The 21,603-nt window shown below is 35.7% G+C and overlaps 1 protein-coding gene across 3 annotated transcripts in view; it reads left to right on the top strand.

The window, feature by feature from the left end:
- Positions 1-21,603, top strand: part of LOC145678397 (glutathione S-transferase C-terminal domain-containing protein homolog) — a 266,590-nt gene that overhangs the window by 168,044 nt on the left and 76,943 nt on the right. For all 3 annotated transcript variants that reach the window (XM_081748482.1, XM_081748481.1, XM_081748480.1), the window contains exon 3: positions 2,947-3,040. In XM_081748482.1, the coding sequence (XP_081604608.1) occupies positions 2,947-3,040 (94 nt within the window). The remainder of the gene's footprint in view (positions 1-2,946; positions 3,041-21,603) is intronic.

Below are 21,603 nucleotides of genomic sequence, written 5' to 3' on the forward strand. Positions count from 1 at the left end.
TCTCCTCCCTAAACGGCTTGTGCCACTCAAACCCACTCGATCTTCCAATGGCGTTATCACCGTACGCCGTCTTGATCATTTCATGAGTCTCTTTCCCAGTTTTACCGAGCTTCACGCAAAATTTGATGGCGTAACGCTGTTCCAAAAGATTGACCATGACGCAGCATGACGAGGGTCACTCGCAGAGGTTACGATGACGAGCGATCTTTACCTTGCTATGGCTGGCAGCCGACTGGCGCTGCTTCCTGTCTTTCCTTAGACCCACCTCAACCAACAACAGGTGGAGTAACCGCCGTCAGTCTATTGTTTAAAGAAAAAAAAATCAGTCCTACTACTTTAAGGGCTGACCCTGTACAAGACAAAGTGATAACCCGTTGGAAGATGAGAAATATGGGATCCAGAACTGGACTCTGTCATGACCCGGACATGAATCCTATAGAAAATATTTGCCATCTCTTTCGTCTAAAATTCTAGAAAACTAACAAAAAGAAGAAGAAAATAAAATGAATTACGGGATACTAATACTTAAGACACTCTGTGACGAATTTTATCATCTGTGATAGGGTACCATCGATGACTTCTGTCATGCCTACGGTAAGCTTGGAGTGGTTGCAAACAGCGCTCTATCAAATACTAATTCCAGCATCAATGGTTCCTCCTATGCACTGGACGTTACAATAAACACTGATTCATTTTTCGGGATTCTACTTGGGACAAGATACTGTATATACAAAAGTAATCCTACAGTATTTCCATATAAACGTCAGTCAAATAAAATAAGCTCTGGTGGAATATCCTAGATCTTACTTATTGAGTGACTCATAACTCGTTTAGGTTTGCACGTTTCACTTATTAAATAGTCTTAGACTATAATTTCAAAACATACAACACTATGTGTATGTACACTCATGTCCAAAATTATTGTCGCATGTCTATAAATATGTTGTAGGTATATAATTTGATAACGAATTCGCCCGGTATTTCTTATAATGTTAGTATGTGTATAATCGGTAAAGACATGTATGTGGCAAATTTCATGTCAAAAGAGCAGTAAATAGGAACAATAAAACGAAAATAAAACTTTCTTGTCCATTTAGCAACATTTTGTTTTACTCATTCTAATTTTCTTTTCCTATGAAATTTACCACAAATATACATTTCCCGATTATACACATAGTAGCAGTATTAACCCTGTAACCCTGTATAGCAGGGTTTGAAAAAGCCCAACCCACCTTGTTCCATATGGGTTTTTCGGGTATTTTCGGGTTTAATTGTTTTTTTCGGGTTTAGCTGGGTTTTTCCAAAATATTTCAATGTCTCTGGGGTAAAAGTGTTAAAATATGATTTATATTTCAAGATTATCATTCTCACAACTTGTAACAGTTTTCAGTTCATTGCTGTTTTGAAAATATGGCCTCCATTTTGAAATTTTACGTTCGATCACTACCAAAATATATATACACCTAATTTAGAATGTCTCGTGCTTCTGCTCTGAAAATTTCAACTTAAAAGACTGGAAGTTGCAGTTTGTAACGTGGATACCCGCTATTTTGAAATTTTACGTTGGTATGCCTCCAAAATCAATACGGGAAATTTAGTGTCTCGTGCTTGTACCCAGAAAATTTAAACTTAAAAGGCTGAAAATCTTTGTAGTATGTGCGGTACAGACAGACGAACGAACAAATGTATATCGAATCATCCCAGGAACCTTAGTGACGTTAGCCAAATATGAACATTAAATATATTAATTTAAAACAAAGATACAATTCATGTTTTATGAAATAGATGTTTCAATATGCCTTGTACGACATAAATATTTTCCAGCGTAAAATAAATTGTTTTATTGTTGAAGTTCACTTCCGATACTTTGTGCGTTCATTTATGGGAATTTCCCGAGCACTTGTTGCACGATGGTTTTTCCACAAAATTAATTTAAAACAATTAACAAAGTTATAATTCATATTTTATAAAGTAAATGTTTCAAAATATCTTAAATGAAACAAAATATCTTCCAGCGTAAAATAATAGTTTTGTTATTGAAGTATTCAGTTCCGATGCTTTGTGCGTTCAATTGCGGGAATTTTCCAAGCACTTCTTTCACGAGTTCACGAGTTTTTTTTTTTCTTTTTTTAAATTTTTATTTTAATGCAGCTTTCTTTACTGTACATCGAAATTTCAACTAGTACGGAAGTTTGAGTTGAGCATTTGAAATAGTAAGCGTTACGTAGTCTTCGGAAGTCCGAGCATTAATCTTCTTAAATTTGAGAAGAATTTGTACGCTATTGCTAGTGTTGATTCTACAGAATGCTTATTTGAAGAGTAGCAACAAATAACTGAACTAAACTGTTCTTGTTGGGAAACCAAATTTTACTGAAAAGTACTTGTGTTACCATCAAAGGTAATAAAAAATACTAATAGCTTTACTAATGCACTACATATTTATTGGTAGTACCGGCACCTATGGCCTTAAACCCGTTAAACGCATGAGGGATAACGTCCCTCGGCGTCGCCGAGTTGGCGAGCACACTATTCACTGAAAGTATTTTCTAAAATATAAAATTATCTATAATTATCTCAAGCTAAGGTAAGGTTTGTTTATTCATTCAGTGCATTCAGAAGTTTATAAAGGTCTTACGTTGAATGTTGTTGTATACCTTAACGTAAAAGCATCTAATTCGCCGAAAGAAAAGTCCAAAATCTGATAAAAATCACTTTGAATGTGATCACCTTAGTTGTACCAATAATATACTAACAAAAAGCCCAAAACCCAAGTGGGGTTTTTCAGGTGGGTCCAACCCTGCGGTATATCAAGGCAGATAAGGTGTTAATACTTTTTTTTATATAGTAGTGTGCATATTGATATTTTCTCGTATCTTGATATGTTACTAGGTTTTATGACATTTGCTGTATAGATACAATATTAACAAAATTTCTCTATATTTCCAGGTTTTGAAATAACTAGCAAAAGCATAACTGCTTGTCTTCTAACCGCTTACAAAGAAACCTTATTATGTGCATTATCTGGAAAAGTTTATAGAAGGTACGTTTAAAATCAGTTCTATGCATTCTTCAGAATTTACATTGTCTTCTTTCATTTGTTTCTAAAATGATTAGAATTACTTCCATTTTCTTGTTGTTTGGAATGCAACATTATTGGGAGTACGCTTTTGTTACTCGTAAATTAAAGTATGTTAGTATATTTTTGCGGCTATCTTCAAAGAAATCAGCCATAAGTATATGGGAGCATTCTACTTATCAGCAAATCATGACTACGTCGGGCATTTAGAAAACACTGGAAGTTGCTGTATTTACGTCTTCTGATTCTTATGAACTACTTTACACTTAGCAGGGTAGATCTTTCATACAAATAATGTGTGAATGGAAGACAAGTGTTAATTCTACACATAAAACATACCTAAAGATCGCTTGATAACAAATTACCCATTTGTTTGGTAATTGTGTGATAAATTTGTTACATTTTTTCCAAGAAGAAAATTTTTAGGTGTACTGTAGGTATGGAATAAAGAGATAGGAATTTGGTTGTTATTCATATGGTTTTCTATACCATAAACAAATGCAAGCTATATTGTTGTAACTGCTAATGTTCGGCAATTTGCTGTTTGGTAACAATGTCTTCTAAGAATTACACTGACACACACACTCTCTCTCTCTCTCACACACAGACACACAGAGAGAGAGAGAGAGAGAAATAATAATTTAACAACTTACATTAATTATGTGTTAGTAAAGACAATTCGTTCGTAAGCACTAATTTTGTTTAGTATCTGTTTACACAGAACTTGAAATTTCATAATTACCTGAGTCATCGTTTCCATCCTCATGTGTAAGAATCGTCTAAGCAATTTTTGGAAATAAAAATCCTTTGAAGAATGTCAAATTTTCAGTCCTTTCTAACTTTTTTTCCACTCACTAGAAATGCATTATATCATGAGCATAGTATTCGACACGAAGGTATTTTCGAGCTGTCTAAACACGTCTGTCATACTTATGTTACCATTGCTGTAGACAGTAGTAAGAACGAATTGAAGACACTTTCCTCCGATTGGTTGTTAGAAATCACATGACTTGGTCATGTGGTATGGTGTTACTCAGCGCACGCCCCACATCATGTGGTATGGTGTCTTTCAGCGACAGATTTAAGTTCTCGACTTAGAGGCAATACAGAAACCATAATTCAGGGGTACGTGGGATTATCTCATCCTCGTGGTTAAGGGGACCAAGAACACTACCATCTTCATTTGACAGGGGCTTGGGGTCATGTCCTAGGACCATGTAGGAACATAAGATGCTCTTTCTTACGCGAAAGTGTTATGAAAGGGTACATTAATTTTGAGAATTTAATTTTGTTCTTCATGTTGATATTTTATGACCTTACACGGGCACCTCTTAAATTTTAGCAGGGTCTTTAAAGTTGTAAGGTGTTTTGTCCTCTAAGATAATGCTTTATTCACCTATGAAGAAATATATCATTTTTAGAACTTTTGGGTATCAAAAGTCAAGATCTTGTATTTTGCCAGAGGTATGTCTTAAAGTAATTTGACAGTGTATAGGACCAAATTTAAACGCATTGAAGTTATCTTAATTGGATATATCTTAAGGTACACCTCTGGCTGATATTTGGGAGGTAGACTGACTTGGATTCTCTCTTTAAAAATTTGAGCATTATCGTGTCAGATTATCTTTGCCGAATTTCGATTGATTAATTGTATTATCTATACTAGATTCTGATGAGAAACCCGGGTATCGCGGTTTTTGTTAGCGTATATTTCACTTACATGGAAGGTTCCGAGTTGAATTCCCTATAGGTGCCTAGCGTTGGGAATATGGCGACCCCATCGTGCAGTTTATCAGAACTCTCGTAGCCATCGGTCCTCTGTATTCGGGCTTGGGGAGTTCATTGCCATTCCCATAAAACCTTGCTGTGGATAATCAAATAAATCAGTAATCTGTCGTAAGGAAATATTAGTTTACAATATGATGCCTCGGATGATGCCAGCTTGGTATTCTTTTGTGACTTGGGAAAGCCGATTTGGTTTATAGGCCCAGTTTCCCTTTTTAATTATTTTGAGCTGGCAATGATCCTTGGAACTGAGTTGGTTTCTTCTGGTATCTCATGCCGGCGGAATGAAGTTTGTTGATACCTAACTGTACTGGATGGAGTGATGACCTGAAAGGGAAAGCTAGGAATACGACATGTTGCACCTCCAAGGAAGCCTGACTTCTACCATGAACTGGTAGTCTCCGTGAAAGTACTCATCAGTCGAGTATAGAAGTGGCGCTGACTCCTAACACATTAGGCCTGGAGTCATCGCTCAGCTCCCTGACAAGAGTAGTGGTATGTAATACCTGCCTGCTTCGTTAATCCTCCAGGACAATGACAGGGAAGTGGAGGAGATTATGGTAATAATCATAACATCTCACAGAGTCAAACACCTTTAAAAGACACAAGTTACATGTACTAAATTAGACAAAACGAATGAGAAAGAAATTGTAGGGGCATGCTCCACGATATTTGGTTATTAAAGATGCAAAGGAGGAAACTGCTGATAGTTTTAATAAACTTTCACATCTTGTTCTAGTTGGATATTTGCAACATATTGCCACTAGAACTTTTCAACCGAAGCATATTCGCAAAAGCGTGATTACTTGTTTTGACCTTCGAAGCTTATCGAAAGCCGAGATCAAGGATCTATTGCTTACAGCATGTTGTGGACATTAAGCACCGCAAGAGTGGTACACCACAACCGACAGATATCTATATCATTACCTTTAGCATCCCAGTTTTAATTGCAAATTTTGCTGTAGCATATTATCGCTTAAAGGTGAGGCGATACATTCTTCTCCCTTCGCTGTGTTTTGGCCACTCTTCTACGTCATGCAGTGCCTGTGCCATCTGTGACTATTATTCTGACGCAGAATATGGTCCTACACGATGTTCAGCCCCGTCAAATGTGGCAGTTATATATTAGCACATTTTGCTTGGTGTCGTGACTTTCCAACACTCAAGGACGAAAAAATAATCCGTGAACTTACGATTACAGAACTACTGAGACCAAGCGCCGCATCATACTTTTGCCTCTACTTTTTCATGTACTGTGAAATCTATTCATTCGCATGGAACACAGAATATTGATGTCAGTACTCTTCCTGTTAGGTCAGCAGTGAAATGCATACCAACCACCAATATCCATTGCTGTCCACACGGCCACTACTTTTGGAGAAATTCCCGAGGATCCTGTCCAACGATCCTTGAGGGATAGAATTCTCAAAGAATGCACCACATTCTATGTCCAAACTCTTTACCACTACTGCGAATCAAAGTCCCTATTGGACTGTGAAGTTGAGCTATCTGTTAAATTTGAGGCCGTTGCTCCACCACCTCTACTGTTAAACAGAAACACTCATTCGTCAGTTTCGCTTAGATGGAAGGCTTGCTGCAGGACTATCTTAATAATTTCGTTCTTTTTAAATGTAAGAAGAAAAAGCGGAAACATATTAGACCTAAAATCATTCTTAATTCTAAGCCATAATGACTCTGCTGTAATAGAATAAGAATGGCTATCCCACTCACTTCGAAAAATTTTAATTCCTTCCCGCTGTTATTCAGCCTGTAATTTTCTGTTTCCAAAGACCTCATCTTACTGCTACTCGCTCCTCTGTTGTTTCCAGCTTCACTGTTTACTGACATGACAAGGATATCGATGACCCTGCAGCTGGCGGAGTAGCGGTTCTAATACAAGGCAATTATCATTCCCCTTTCATCCAGGTAAATAGCGATTTCCAGGTTCTAGCAGCTCGAGTTTTCTTTGGACAATCAATCACGTACTGCAATATCTACATCACGTGGCCTGAAGCCTTTACATCGGCTGATCTAGATGACATATGGTCAACTTCCACATCCAGTTATTCTGATGGGGGATTTCAACTCTTATCATGAACTGTGGGGTTCCTCTTGTACTAAGCCTCGAGGTCGAGAATTTGCAACTTATCTAGACACTTCACACATGTTCTTGCTAAACGATGGCAGGCGACACAATTTTAGTACTACCACTGAAATATATTCACATCTGCATCTTTTTGTCTGCAGCCCACGGCTTGCAGTTAATCTCTAGTGGCATACCTACCATGAGGCCATATTCCGATCACTAACTGGGCTCCCTGCTTTACAATTTCCTCATTTGCCTCGTTCAAATCCTCAGTGGACCCGTGTAGTGTAGTCGCTGACATGCGGTGCGAGCGCCCCCGGGTTCGATTCTTGGTGGGGAAAGTCGATCAGTCGAAACAGCTTTTTCAAGCAAGCCATGTTGAGTGAGATTTTCATGGATTTTCCTCATTCACTCCAGGTAAATGTCCGGATGGTCCCAGGCCTCTTCCTTTTCTCTTTCCTTTCTTCCTTCCCAGTTTCCCGAGCGACGTCATTCCTCATACGTGACAGACTAACATGGGAACAGATGCCGAAAGACCAAAAATCTGAATCCGAATTCTAATCATTACAATCTTAATAGTGCAAACGGGGCAATTTTCCGCCAGCTTTGACTTTATACGAGACCCCCAGCTTTCTGTTGATGGACACCTTGTGAGATTTTTCACGCAAATGTGGTGTGTGGTGCTAATACCTTAATTCTATTGTTAGATGGGTACCACAAAAACATACTGTTCCTTGGTAGTCGTAAGAAGTATGTCAAACTATTTTTGCACAACGCCAAGCACTTGGTTGCTTTAATTGCACTTCTACTGCTGACAGTGTGATAGTTTCATCACCTTCGTGCCAGGGCAAGCTGCTTGATTAAACAAGGAAAACGACATAACTGGCGTCACTATATCTAAAGCTTAATTGCAGATAGTTCATTGTGTGCTGTTTGATGCGAAGTTTATTGTCTTTGACATTTCTGCGCTCCGTATGCAGAACAAACTGATCACTAATCAGAAACAGGTTGTGGATGAATTTCGCCAGTATTTTACTGCAGTTTTTAGTTCGATTGCTTATTCGCTTGACTTCCTAAAGTTAAAGCACGAGAGAATTTAGACCCTTACATTTATACGTCACCAAATATTCAAATTACAACTGGCCTTTTACTCCTGCTGAATTTACTACTGCTTTCATTAGGTCTAGAAACACTGTACCTGGGCTGAACTTCATGCATTATGCTATGTTTTGCAATCTTCGTGCCACTGGGAATCAACTTTTACACTTCTATAATTGTATCTGGATTGAATTATTTTTCTGCTGCCTGACGTGAAGCTTATAGAACAGGCTGTTTGCTTTATATGCCACTATTTTTGATGGGTACTCACCTTAAGAGATACCGCGCCACTACCACTGGATCATATTTTATTGAACCCCAGCGTTGTGGACTATCACACGGCATTGCAGTTTCCATTGTAGCAAGCTCCGGCACAGGACAGGTAATTTAATTCTGTCCCAATCCTCCCTGCAAGCTTTCCATAGACCATTCACGGTACGCGGGCAGTGACGTTGAAGACGTCGTTTCAACAATCCAAATGCGCAAAAATCTATTGGACTGGCATCTGGGCTTTCCACAGGAATGTCTTGAAACAGCATTACACGAATTTCTAATTTCTCTGCCATTTCCTGATAAAAACGTAATGATGTTCTGGCGGTATGACTCAAGGCCTTGTCCATATGGATCACCACCTGGTTCGCATTCATTACATACAATTGTTTGATATCTCTGCGATAGACAGGTGTCAGAATGGATTCTTGGAAATATCTTGCATTCACCTTCACGTTTTTGTTCACCTTGCGTATCATCAACTTACCCTCATATCCGAATCCCGTAACAACCATAAAGCCACGAGGGAAACTTTCCCTATACTGGTGAGCAAAGTTGCTGAGCCCCGTGCCGTCAGTATCTCGGTATGTGATCGCCCGAGTGTGACCATCAGTAGTGAGATTGACATAATTCTTTCACTGTGACAGCTTTCTTCCATTTGGAACCCGCCTGGTAGTTTTCATAGTTTATTGCAATTCGTCTTACGTTCGGCGATGTGACACGGCAGTAGGTGGTGCACACAGGCCTTCCGCACATACTTCAACCTGAAGTAGTGCGAATTGTTTTGTTCACAGTTGACGGTGCGAGGTGTAATCTGCTTCACGCATCGTCGGGAGATTTTCTTGGCACGCCAATCGACGGATCCCCCTTAGCACTACGGGTGTCATTTTGCTTGCATCCCTTCTTGTGGTGCTTTTCGTGGGTGAATGTTTCGCAAGGGGATCCTGTTGTGTGTAATGGGCCACAACAGCTTTTCCAATAGTCAGACCGAGTGTTAATTAATTCTCCCGACACTGTTTAACAATGCGTACGGGCGAATACTTGACATGGAAAAGGGCCATTACGTAACCCTCCCGATACCGGTTGATTTTTGGCACCATTTGATAACACTCACTACCAAGACTCACGCACGTACACGGTTAATTATAATTTTCGATTAATTATAATAATGCGATTAATAATTTTTGCGATTAATTATAATAATTGAACTTTTTCGAATATAAATCACACAATCAGACTGCGACACTAGTTACCCAGGTGTTTGCTACCTCGAATGAACAGACTATTGTTCTTTCCTGTACTATCTCGTGGGAGAACTGCTATGACTTGCTTGTCATATTCGGTATTTTTGGAGGCCTTAGACCACGTGACAATTTTCAGCCAATTCTGATGATGCATTGATGCATTTGGCATTAGCACAACTTGGTAGGTTAAGTTGCAGCTATTTGCCTTGCAGTATGATGAAGTGATTCGACCTATTAACCTGTTCGTTATTAGTACTCTTTCGAAGTCTTGTTTCAATATTTCACATCATGAACTATGTAGATTCCGGTATTCTAAACTGTGTAAAAGTACGCGTCTTTAGTACAAAGGTTAGGTAACTTCTGAGAGTTTTTGATTAATGTGATTTAGCATGACATAATCACGTAAGTCTTTATAGGACAGTTTATGATTAATATGATCGCCTGATTATTTTACCATAGTACTTTACTAAATTGGCTCTTCTCTCATAAAAAAAAAATAACACGTTGAGAATGTTAATGGTAACAAAAACGATTACGTTTGTAATACACATCCACACAGTTTTTATTAATGAACAGATTATTTAGGCATATGTCTATCTTAATTTTGTGGATATGGCTCAACATCTTTTATGAAATACGTCACTGACTTTGCTCATATAGCTAAAAAAAAAAAAAAAAAAAAAAAAAAAAAAAAAAAAAAAAAAAAGGCTACAGGCTCAAACAGAATTTACATACTAAAGTCGGGGAGCCCCTTACGCAAATATATATAGGCCTGCTTTTACGAGAAATCTCTGTAAAAGCTAGAATTAAATTATTTTAGAGTTCTCCTTTTTAAAAGAATTATTTGCTATAAATATAAAACCCAACACAGTGTGAGTCTTATCGTTCGCTGTCGAGTTTACCAAGAAATTTCTCCAAAAGTAAGAAATTGTAAAACTCGTTTAGTCGGGAACTAACCAGAACGCTTACGCAAAACAATAAATATCTTCCTTTGTCTTACCTAATGGCACTCCAACTAATTTATTAAAAGACAAACCAGCCAAAAAAGGATCGTCCTCCATAAAATGCTTATACAGATATTGACAAAATAGCTTTTATGATATTAGTTACCATAGGAACACGTGAACTTTGTGGTGGACAAACACCATGTGCGTGGATTTTCTCGGGGTCCTCCCGTTTCCTCCTACTTTCTTCAATCCATCATTTCATTCATTATTTATCATCACCGTCTGCTTTAGCCTAACCGGCATAAGCGTGGGACGTAAAACTCAAAGATTTCATTTCATTCTTTACTTCCTGAATTATAGATAAGTTTACATGATTATTGTAAGTTTGGATACTGATAGTGAAATCTGCTTTTCTCGTTTTCTATCGGAAATAGTGACTTCTTAAACTCTGTCCATTGATCATAATTTAAAGAAAATAAGCAACCATTCACCTCAAACACGATTTCAGTATTTTCTTGAACGGTTTTTATAATTACATTGAAAGTATTGGTATGAGTAAACTTCTTCTAAGGTTCCATACTAACGACTCATTTTCCCTTATAGATTTTCTAAAAAATATTTTTTGAATGGTTCATTTTTGAAAAATATTTGATGCATAGAATATCTATTATTTAACTGCCTCATACCATCATAACGCATAAATATTTTATATTTTCTCATATCTTTTAACACTTGCTCTGTATCGTCATTATATCTTTGTGACAATAAGTTTTGTATTTCCCATCTAAATGCACTAAAACTCTTTCACCTGAATATTGTGTTTGAATCAATTTCGAAAATGTTATTTCGTGAACTGGGGTTTTTCTAAATCTTGTAATTTAACAGGTCTTAAAACAGTAATGTTTTTCTTGTTTCAATAGCAAGCCATTTGTTGTTTAATATATAGAAAATCTTTCAATGATTTATTTATTTTCTTAAACAGAATTCAGCACTGGGGTAATTATCTTTCAGCCCAGTATATTTAAGGTTTAATCCATCTTAAACTGTATCACTTATCATTTTGCCAGTTAAGTTTCGTAAACCTAGGTGGAAGAAATGCCTTAGTTTTCATACTCAACTAAAATAATTCTACCGAACTTAATCTTTATTTTGTTCATTTTTAGAATCTGATGTTCTGTTTAATTCTAATTCTTGTAAACTTATAACTGGTTTTTGTTGTGAGTTTGCAAGCCTATTTTTAAAATTGAATATGTTCTGCCATATTTATTTAATAGAAAATCTTTATCTACCTTTATGAGATACCCTAAAAACTAAATGAAACTGACAATCTAATCTAAAACTCTTCTACTCTCTAATTCTTACGATCATAAGTAAAGTTCTTTTGACCAATTAAAATCGCTTAACAAATTGTGTTGTTACTAGAGCAGCGCACATTATGCTTAGTTTTTCCAAATTTTGCTTTATTATTTTTTATTGTTAATTTCAATCATAGTTTTATATTAATCGTGTATAATGTATAATATTTACTGTACAATAAATATTCTAAATATTTTCATCTATTTATTAATATTTTATGCGAACGATTTCTACTTAATGCACTGTAAAGAGAGATGCTTTACTCAAGTCAGTTTTTTCTATCACTTGTGTGCGCCTCAGAGGTGCATATACACAGAAAGGGAAAGTAGAAGATGCCACCAAAAAGTACAGAAAGTGCTCAAGTTCAACAGATACACATAACAATATAATGTGGAGTTCTTGTGTACTCTTCATTGTTGTCTTCTTTTCCCTTATTCTTTTCTCCTCACCGAAAAATTTACAGAAGTAAAAATAAGCCTTTCATTGTTGCATTATGTTCTCAATGATTTTGCATTTAAATATTGGTTTTAAAAAATATTAATACGATATGTTAAACTTGCAGTTAAATAGAATTTTCCAAGAATTGCTCTAAATATATTTTGAATTATGTTTTATGCTTTATTTTCTAAAATTACGCTTTATTATGCTTTTAAAATTAGTTTCTTCTGAACCCTTAGATAACCACAACCATGTTTAAGGTACCAATCATATCTAAATTGCTATTATGCTTTTGGGTTGCCCTAATTATTACCTACTGCTTTTGCAAAATCTACTATTTTTATATTCTCTCATTTGTAGATACATTCTTTCTCTTACTGCAATTAATCACATACATTGGTATATTTTAATAAACTCATGATTGTAATATATTTCCGTATTTCCGCAAGTTATTCTCGTAAATGCTGTGTAATCTTCATACATCTTAAAATAATCATTCATTATTAGCAGTATCAAAATTTCTGTTTTCTTTTGGAAAGACCTGTCCACCAGTTTTAAGATAAATGTTCTTGACTTTACAATGATCATTTACTAGAATCTGCAGTCTGCTTATTGCTTTATCAGTTTCATAAGTTACAATTAAAAAATCAGGCATATCAAATTGTCTAGAATTAAATTGAGTAGTTACATCAAATACTAAGAAAGAACCTTCTACATTCTTTTGTCGACATTAATAAGTGTGAAATGTAAACAATTTTAGGTTCTTTAAGAATTTTTAACTTGCTTTCATAATTTGGTTCATACTTTACAATTGGCATTATCTCCATACTCTTTATTGTTATTTTACCATAATGAGGCGCTGTTGCACCTGCTTCTGTTCTTGTATATAACACATCATTGTTATTACCAGTCTTTATAAATGTTATTCTCAATCCACCTTTCCACATAACTTGTTAATAATCACTTAAAAAGCCTGGAATTAATCTTAGTGAATATAAAACTAAAATGTTTTCTAAATCCAGGTTTATCATCTTTTTCGAAACCTGTTTTTTCTAAACACTCAACTTCTGGTTTAGAAATTTTTAAGTTCCGATAGCTGTAGATATTACACCAGGTAGATCTATCCTATGTATAATTACTCCATCTTTCCTAATTTCTATGCTAGAGAAAACATGGGAAGAATTATTTAGAAGTTTTATTGTATCATTTGCTCCAAATATCATTCTAGCTTGAGCACCTACAACTTCAAATTTCATATAACAGTTTACTCAGTGAGAAAGAATAAATCCATCTCCTACATCAAAGTAAAATTCAATATCTTTGTTAGGTTCGTTCAAATTATTACATGTTCTTCTGTTTGCTGTAAAATTTTTGCATCTCATAATTCTCAATACTCTCCACCCTATTTATTATAAAGAAAATGTTGAAGAAAGCTAAACAACTACAATCCCCATCCTAACTTAAGCATCCATAGCAGTATCAATTCCAAAAGCTTTGGGTGTTTCACCAATTAATGCATCTTTACTAAATACTCTTTTCCAAGCTTGATTTTCTAATTCTTTATCTGCAATATATCTTGAAGCTGTATCTCTGTTATAGTATATATCTTGTTTTCTACAAGCGTCATCAAATGGGTTAATACCTTTATCTCCTCTTTCTAATCTTTCTTGTACCTTAGTACCTGGCAGTTAACCCTCCAAGTTTCCCGGAAGGCTGTACTATATCTTTATGTATCACAGGAGATGGTCAAACTCCTCAACACCACACCCGTTCAGTCTCTGACACAGCTCCATATTAGACTGACCACTTTCACTAACTTAGAAGCTCGCCTGCGGATTATCCAATTCTAATCGTTATAAACGTAGGCTTTGGTCATTACCCGAGTTCCCCCTAAAAGTTTCCAAATAGAGGTGGGAGATTAGGCTCTAAGGACGTCCCTGCAACAAGTTGTGTATTGCCATGCCCATTTCAAGCACGACAGCAGCCCAGTTGACCGCAATAGCTAAATCCAGGAATATAGAATTCAAATGGGAGTGTATTAGTCAAATCATTTACTAACCTTTTACCAAGTTTTTCATCATTTCGAAATCTCGGTGGCAATGTGTTTAATATCTATCAAATAACCTATACCTTTTGGATCGTTAGTAATAAATTGTTAAAGCTTGTTATTAATCATATATATTTGGTCTAGGAATTAATTTGTGCGGTTGGTACGCACACATTGAAGCTGTAGTACAAACACAAAATACATAAATACCTTAAGAAAAATATTGTCCATCGCTAGCCACCACTTTCGCCCATCTGTCAGGCAATGTACGGATTCCGTGGCGAAAGAAGTCCTCATCCTTGGAAGCGATCCAGTCAGAGACCCATGTTTCGATATCTTCTGAAGAAGTAAACCGCTGTCCAATCAAATCGTTGTTCATGCAATCGAACAAGTAGTAGTCCGAAGGAGCAACGTCTGGTGAATACGGCGGGTGGGGTAAAACTTCCCATCCGACATTTTCTAAATAGGTTTTGACCGGTTTTGCGACATGTGGGCGAGCGTTATCATGTTGAACAATAAGTTTATCATGTCTGTTCTCCCATTCTGGTCGTGTTCTGGCCAGAGCTTGCTTCAAACGCATTAATTGTCGTCGATAACGTTCTCCATTCATAGTTTCACCCGGTTGCAGCAGCTCATAGTACACCACACCTTTCATATCCCACCATATGCACAGCATAACCTTTGCACAGTGAATATCTCGTTTTGGTTGTGATGGACCTGGTTCACCTGGTTTCACCCAGGCCTTTTTTCGTTTAGGGTTCTCGTAATGGATCCACTTCTCATCACCCGTAATAATTCGATGCAGAAACCCCTTTCTGCTCTGTCGTTGAAGCAGCAATTCGCAAATGGTTTTTCGTCTTTCAACGTCTCTGTCTTTCAATTCATGTGGAACCCAATGTGACATCTTTTGAATCATTCCCATGGCTTTCAAGCGTTTGGAGACTTGTTTGATCAACGCCTAATGCTGCTGCAAGTTGTTCCTGCGTTTGACACGAATCCTGCTCGAGCAATGCTGTCAATTCTTCGTCTTGAAATTTTTTTAGCTGTCCAGCTCGCTCTTGGTCTGCCAAGCCGAAATCACCACTTCTAAACCATGCAAACCACTTCTGACACGTTCGCTCAGCTAGAGCATGGTCACCATACACTTCCACCAAAATACGATGACTTTCAGTCGCACTTTTCTGCATGTTAAAGTAATGCAGCAGGACACCCCGCAAAAACACTTTATCAGGCACAAATTGCGCCATGTTCACTTAACTACAAACTGGTGTTGTTGACGCTTTAATCCACTGCCCTATACTACGAACGATACGCGATGACAGGGGTTTGCAACACATGTGTGGATACACGGAACTGTGGGACGCTCCGTTCGTTGCGCCATCTCTTGTCCACCCGCACGAATTAATTCCTAGACCAAATACTATACCTACTTTCTCATTGTAAAAAATATTTGCAGCTTTTTCTTCTCCATCTATAACAATTAACCGATCTCTTAATTTTCTAACATCATCCATCCAAATATATTCTTTAGGCAGTTCAGTATATTGTTTAATTACTTCTCCAGACTTACGTGACTTTTGAGATAGGAGTTAGAGGTAAGCTTTGTTTAATCTTTGTCTCCCAAATACGTTTTATAATATTTTTGTGTTTTGCACCTATATTAGACGCAACTATTTTACTGTCTGGATCATAACTTTGAAACGTAGCATCCGATTTTATAATTTTATAATTATGATTTCATAATTTTTAAAATCATCCTTATCATAATCCATAATATGTTTAGTAGTGTTCATGGTTAACAGCTCCCTTAAAACTTACTATTTAGTTTTTTCCATTAATTATTAAATCATCAGCATTAAATTTAACGTTGGAACTTCCTATTTTATTTATTTTGTCACCTTCCTCAACACTTTTTATTCCAAATATATTATCATTTCTTTTAGCATATCTTGATATTTTACCAAAATGAGTTATTAAAGGCTCTACTTCTACTTTTATCTTTAATTTTATCTTTGTATTGCATTGTTTTATCTCTTTAGTCGCTGGCGAATCATCTTCCTCTAAAGAACTGTCATACATTGGAGGTGTTCCAAGATATTTTGATTCTACTTTCGCGCTCTTATTTACAACTGGAACAAGTTCTGTTAGTAGATTTTTGTTTTGTTCTAATACTTCTTTAATCTGACTACAAATTGTCAATAGCATCAATTATAGTTGTTGCTTTTTGTGCGTGTCATATATTCCTGCTCTTTCTTTTTTCCAATTTTTAAAACCTTTAATAAGGAACTCTTTTAACTTAAGGTTCCTAAATTTCTTTCCCATCCATTTATTATAAGGAAAACAAACGTCAATAAACGTGAAGAAACGTCTAGGAAACGTACGTTATTCAGATGTTTATAAAATGTTTTATCTTGTTTCTATACTTGCCATTATTTACTTTCCTTTTCATGTAGATAACTATAAAACCACAGCAACATATCTCTTTAAATTTATCGTAAGACATCTCCTCCTGCAAACTCATTGTACACATGCTTGAAATTAGTACCATTTTGACGAAATAAACATAAGAAGTTAACATTATGTCTTACTAACTTACCTGTTTAGGTACTTTGGAATGTGTTTGTGCAAGATAGAAACAATCTAAATGCTTATGCCTTCCTCTTGTAAAGTAATTTCTAACACTATCTTGATTCTCTAAAATATAATCATCAAATACAACAGAGTATTTTCCATATTCATCATTAAGTACAATCGAGTCATTACTACTTTAAAATGTTGCTATTTGTTTCTTAAATTTTAATTCTGCTCCTTCAAATCGTTCTTGTAGTAGTTGATAGTTTGGCTGAGTCATGCTTTTCGAATAAATGTAGTAATAATTATTGTTTAACCAACCTGGCTGTAGTAAAAAGTTAAATAAGAGAAATGTTTTATCACAACCAGACGAACCCACATTAAGACAAGTATATAATCAGATATAAGTTTATTTCTTTTCTTAATCGTTTTTACTTTAATCATTTCTTGCACATCCAATTTGAAGTTTTCTTGACCCTACTCATTTATTAAATAATAAATATTCATCGCTTGGTATTTTTCTTCTCCCAGAAGAGTCATTTTCGACGCTTTATGTTTATATATTTTTAGGTGTTTGTTTAATCTTATAAACAGTATCTTTAATATATTCTTCATTTATACCACCATTCAATGTTATTATCATCTCTAATTGTTCTTTAAAGGAGTTAATACAATTTACGATAGTCTTATATTCATCCTTCTTACTAATAAATTTAGAAGACAATCGTGTAATAACTGCATTACCTGTAGCTAAAGATGATGTTATAATTGAATAAACCGTCACAGGGATAAATACATTACCAAAAGCAGTTGTTGCACATAATAATATGGATAAAGTGATTAAGCTATAATATTCATATTTAACATAACGTAATTTCTTCTTTTCCTTCTTTAAGCTATATTCTATATTTTCGAATGATATCTTCTATTAATTTGATTACTTTCTCTCTTGGAATATCTTTAGGCAAATCAAATTCATTCATTTATTATATAATAAATGGCTAAGGTGTTCAAGTTAACTAGCGATACTTATATTTTGAAAAAGAAACTACATTATGAATTAGGTAATAGTAATAACGATATTATTTCCATTTTATAGCACTTATTTAACTTCAAATGTTACAGATAATACATTGGTTATATATATGGAAATAAGCATAATCTGTAAACATAAATAAATCTGTAAACATAACATTAATAGAAGATCAGATAAGAAAAAGGGTAAAAATAGAAACGGCCGATAGTGATTTTGTAATAGAAAGTTTAAGCACTGTTCTTGGATTTGAGCATTTACCAGTATTAGCAACGAACGAAACATATCTTGGAAGTAAATTACCAAAGTTTCATTCTTCCAATACAATTAAAGTTCACTGTAATGAAGGTGATGGTATGTTCGTTAAAGGTGGTGATTATATTCATAGAGAAACAGGACTAATAGCAACATTTAAAACAAATTCTGAGTTTAAACATAGTATTATATATGAACCTGCTTATCCTTTATTTTTTCCTTTAACAAGAAGTAAGATCAATGAATCTGAAATAAAAATAACAGATGAGAATGATACTTTGATTTTGGTGGAGCAACAACAATACTTTTACAAACAATTGATTTTGGTGGAGCAACTACAGCAATACTTTTACAAAGATTATCTTTCAAAGAAATAGGAAGTGTTTGTTCTGTTAAAGGTTGTATGCGTAGCATTACTCAAAATGAACTTGAAAATTTAAAGAATGATCATATATTAACAAAGAAACAAGTAAGTGATAAAGCTAAGAAGATGAAAGAAGGAAAAGGTATGAATTTTACTCTACCCACTGCGCAAATGAAAAAGCTTACAAATTCTCCAAAAGTAGATATTGGTAGATTTATATTTACGATATCAGCTATTCTCGCAGTAGTTGGAGCTTTAGGTTCTTTAGCAGGAGGATCACCAGCTATAGCTAAAACTGTTATTGATGCAAACAAGAATAAGGAAGAATTAGAACAAAAACGACATAATTTAACAATGAAAGCAAATCAGAGTAGAGGTAGAAAGTCAAAAAACTTAAAATCATTAATCATTACTAAAAACTAAAATCATTAATCATTACTAATAACTAAAATCATTTGACATAGAGAGGTTGGTGATAGAATTAAAGGTAAAGCATTTTCGAGGAGTATTTATGAGTGATGAATTACCTAGAAAACCTAAAGAAAATGAGTGGTGTTAATTTAGATAAATCGGAAAATATTGGTACACATTGGATATGTTATTGGAAAGGATAAGACGTTAAGTACGTGTGTGATTCTTACGGAGGAGTACCACCTAAATTGTTAATACAATATCTGGGAAATCAAAATCTATTATATAATGATGACCGAATACAAAATTTTAATTCTGTGATTTGTGGACATTTGTGTGTTAAGGTTTTAAAATTACTAAATGATGCATGCAAGACTCTTATTTTATTTTGCCCTAATTTCTGTGTTCGCTAAGTACTTTTTTATTTGTAATTGAAGGCAATAATATTTAATACAATTCAAAATTATTCGACATTCAAATAAAATAATAACAGGCATAAATGAGGAATGGAACAATAATTGCTAACAGAATAACAGAAAAATGTAATAATTTGAATAAAATTGTAACAATTGCATTAAATAAATTTATGAAATAATTGCGAAAAAACAATTAAGTCAGCAGGAAATATATTTCGATAGTCGAACCAAAGGAATGGGTAGAAAATCACCTATCAACGGCATCATATCTAGTGTTACTGTCTGCTTCTCTACGCCATCCAATGATATTACACCTTATTTGTATAGTATGTCGTCCAGTTGTATAAATGTTCAGTGTTGTCCTTTGTGTTAGAGAAGAAACACCTCATCTAGTTCTTTTCCATGTGGTAAGGAGCCAAGAACCGACAACACGTTGCCACGTTGGATAGCAATAGATATGCATTGAATTAGGAAATACGTTGAACGAATATCTCCAATAACGATAGAAATGCGTCTGCCTACTTCTCTAATAAAATTAAGTCTTGCAGATCCCCAAGCACCACTAGTCTCGATGGCAATTGGAGCAAAAATAAATTTATGAAGGAGGTTGTTATATTTCCCTTGCTTTTCTACTTCTTTACAACTATCAACAGCTCCAGCATTCATAACAGCTAAAGGGAGACTTGAATGGGCAAATGTATCTGAACACGTAAGGTCCCATACTAGTGATTTGCGTTTCAACCAAGGAACTAATGTCATGCCATCAGATCGTTTACCATCTGAACGACATCCTGAAGGTTCACGTATGGAAGGAATTCCAGCTGTGGTAAGGGCTCGTAAAATGATATTCACAGAGGAGTGTCTAGCGTGTCTACCCATGCTCTTCATGCATGAAAGGTCATGCAGGCGAAGTTTGTTAACTTGATCCCCGCAAGCTGGACAGCGATGTGGCTCACAAATATCTGCACCTAATCTTAAGGCGACAGAAATTCGAAATGCCTCATTAGTCATATGAAGACCTAATGGTGGGGAAGGTATTGCATTCAACCATGCCCCAGCATGCAGGGATGAGGCAGCACGAATCCTGGCTTTATCCTCTGGAGCAATAACTGACTGTAAGAGAAGTTAATGAAAATGCGCTGCAATTGGTGTGTACCAAGATGCCTGAGAACCTCTTTTGTTAATTTCTGGAAGATCTGTATCTGTTAAATTTTTCCATTTGGTAGAGCCTTCTTGAACTGTGCCATCTGGGTCTAGGTGGTAACCTTGCGGAAGAAGAGCCTCGACTAAACGAAGAGATCCGTGATAGGAGACTAAAAAAAAAAAAAAAAAGGAATCGCCATATCCACGGATCGCCGAATACCAAGATCCCCCAATCTTACAGGTAAGGATGCTTGAATCCAAGATTCGTCGCTTAAGGAGCAGTTTAAAATTGACTCCAGACCCATTTTAAGGATATGATCATATATCTCCAGTAGTGGAGTCTCATTCCAAGATGGAAAGCATCGTAAGAAGTAGTTTAAACGAGGGATCGGCAAAGAGGCACGTAGAAGAAAGAAAGCTGCATGGACAAAAATCGAGGTGAGTCGAGACAAAAAATATTCTAACTTCGATATTTTGCTTAACAGGACATGGGTGAAAGCTTCCTTTGTGAGAGCGGCGCCTAGAAGACAAGCATCCTGATTAGTTAGGAGACGTATTCATGGGGCAGTTTCGTCAAATGTTTTAAATAATAGGTCGAACTTGGCTTCGTCTGACCCAAGAAAACCAACTTCACACTTTGAAAAATTCAAACATAGGCCAAGTGCAGATGCCTTCTCATTTATTTGTGCTAGAGTTGAAAGAACCACTTCAGGTTCATCAGCGATAGTTCTATCATCCAAATACCAAATGTTTAATTCAGTGTTCATTGATTTCACTAAGGAATGAATGGTTATAGCAAAAAGTGCTGGGCCCAGAAAATCGCCTTGTTGTACTCCTCTCTGGGATGAAATAGTGTGTTGACCTAAGAATAGATCACTGGGTTGAGCGTAACATTGGTAATCATATGGATAGATTGAAGGAAATTCACTCAGCACTGCAGTGAGCATGAAGTCCCGGCGAAGCTCATTAAATGCGTTGCGAAAATCCAGCTTTGAGATAGCCTTAGGAGCATTGTGAATGAAGGAAAAATAAACCCGGGTTGCATGTACAGCTGCTTCGGCTC

Source organism: Thermobia domestica, chromosome 2 (assembly GCF_964235325.1).
Source record: "Thermobia domestica chromosome 2, izTheDome1.hap1.1, whole genome shotgun sequence".
Lineage (NCBI taxonomy): Eukaryota > Metazoa > Arthropoda > Insecta > Zygentoma > Lepismatidae > Thermobia > Thermobia domestica.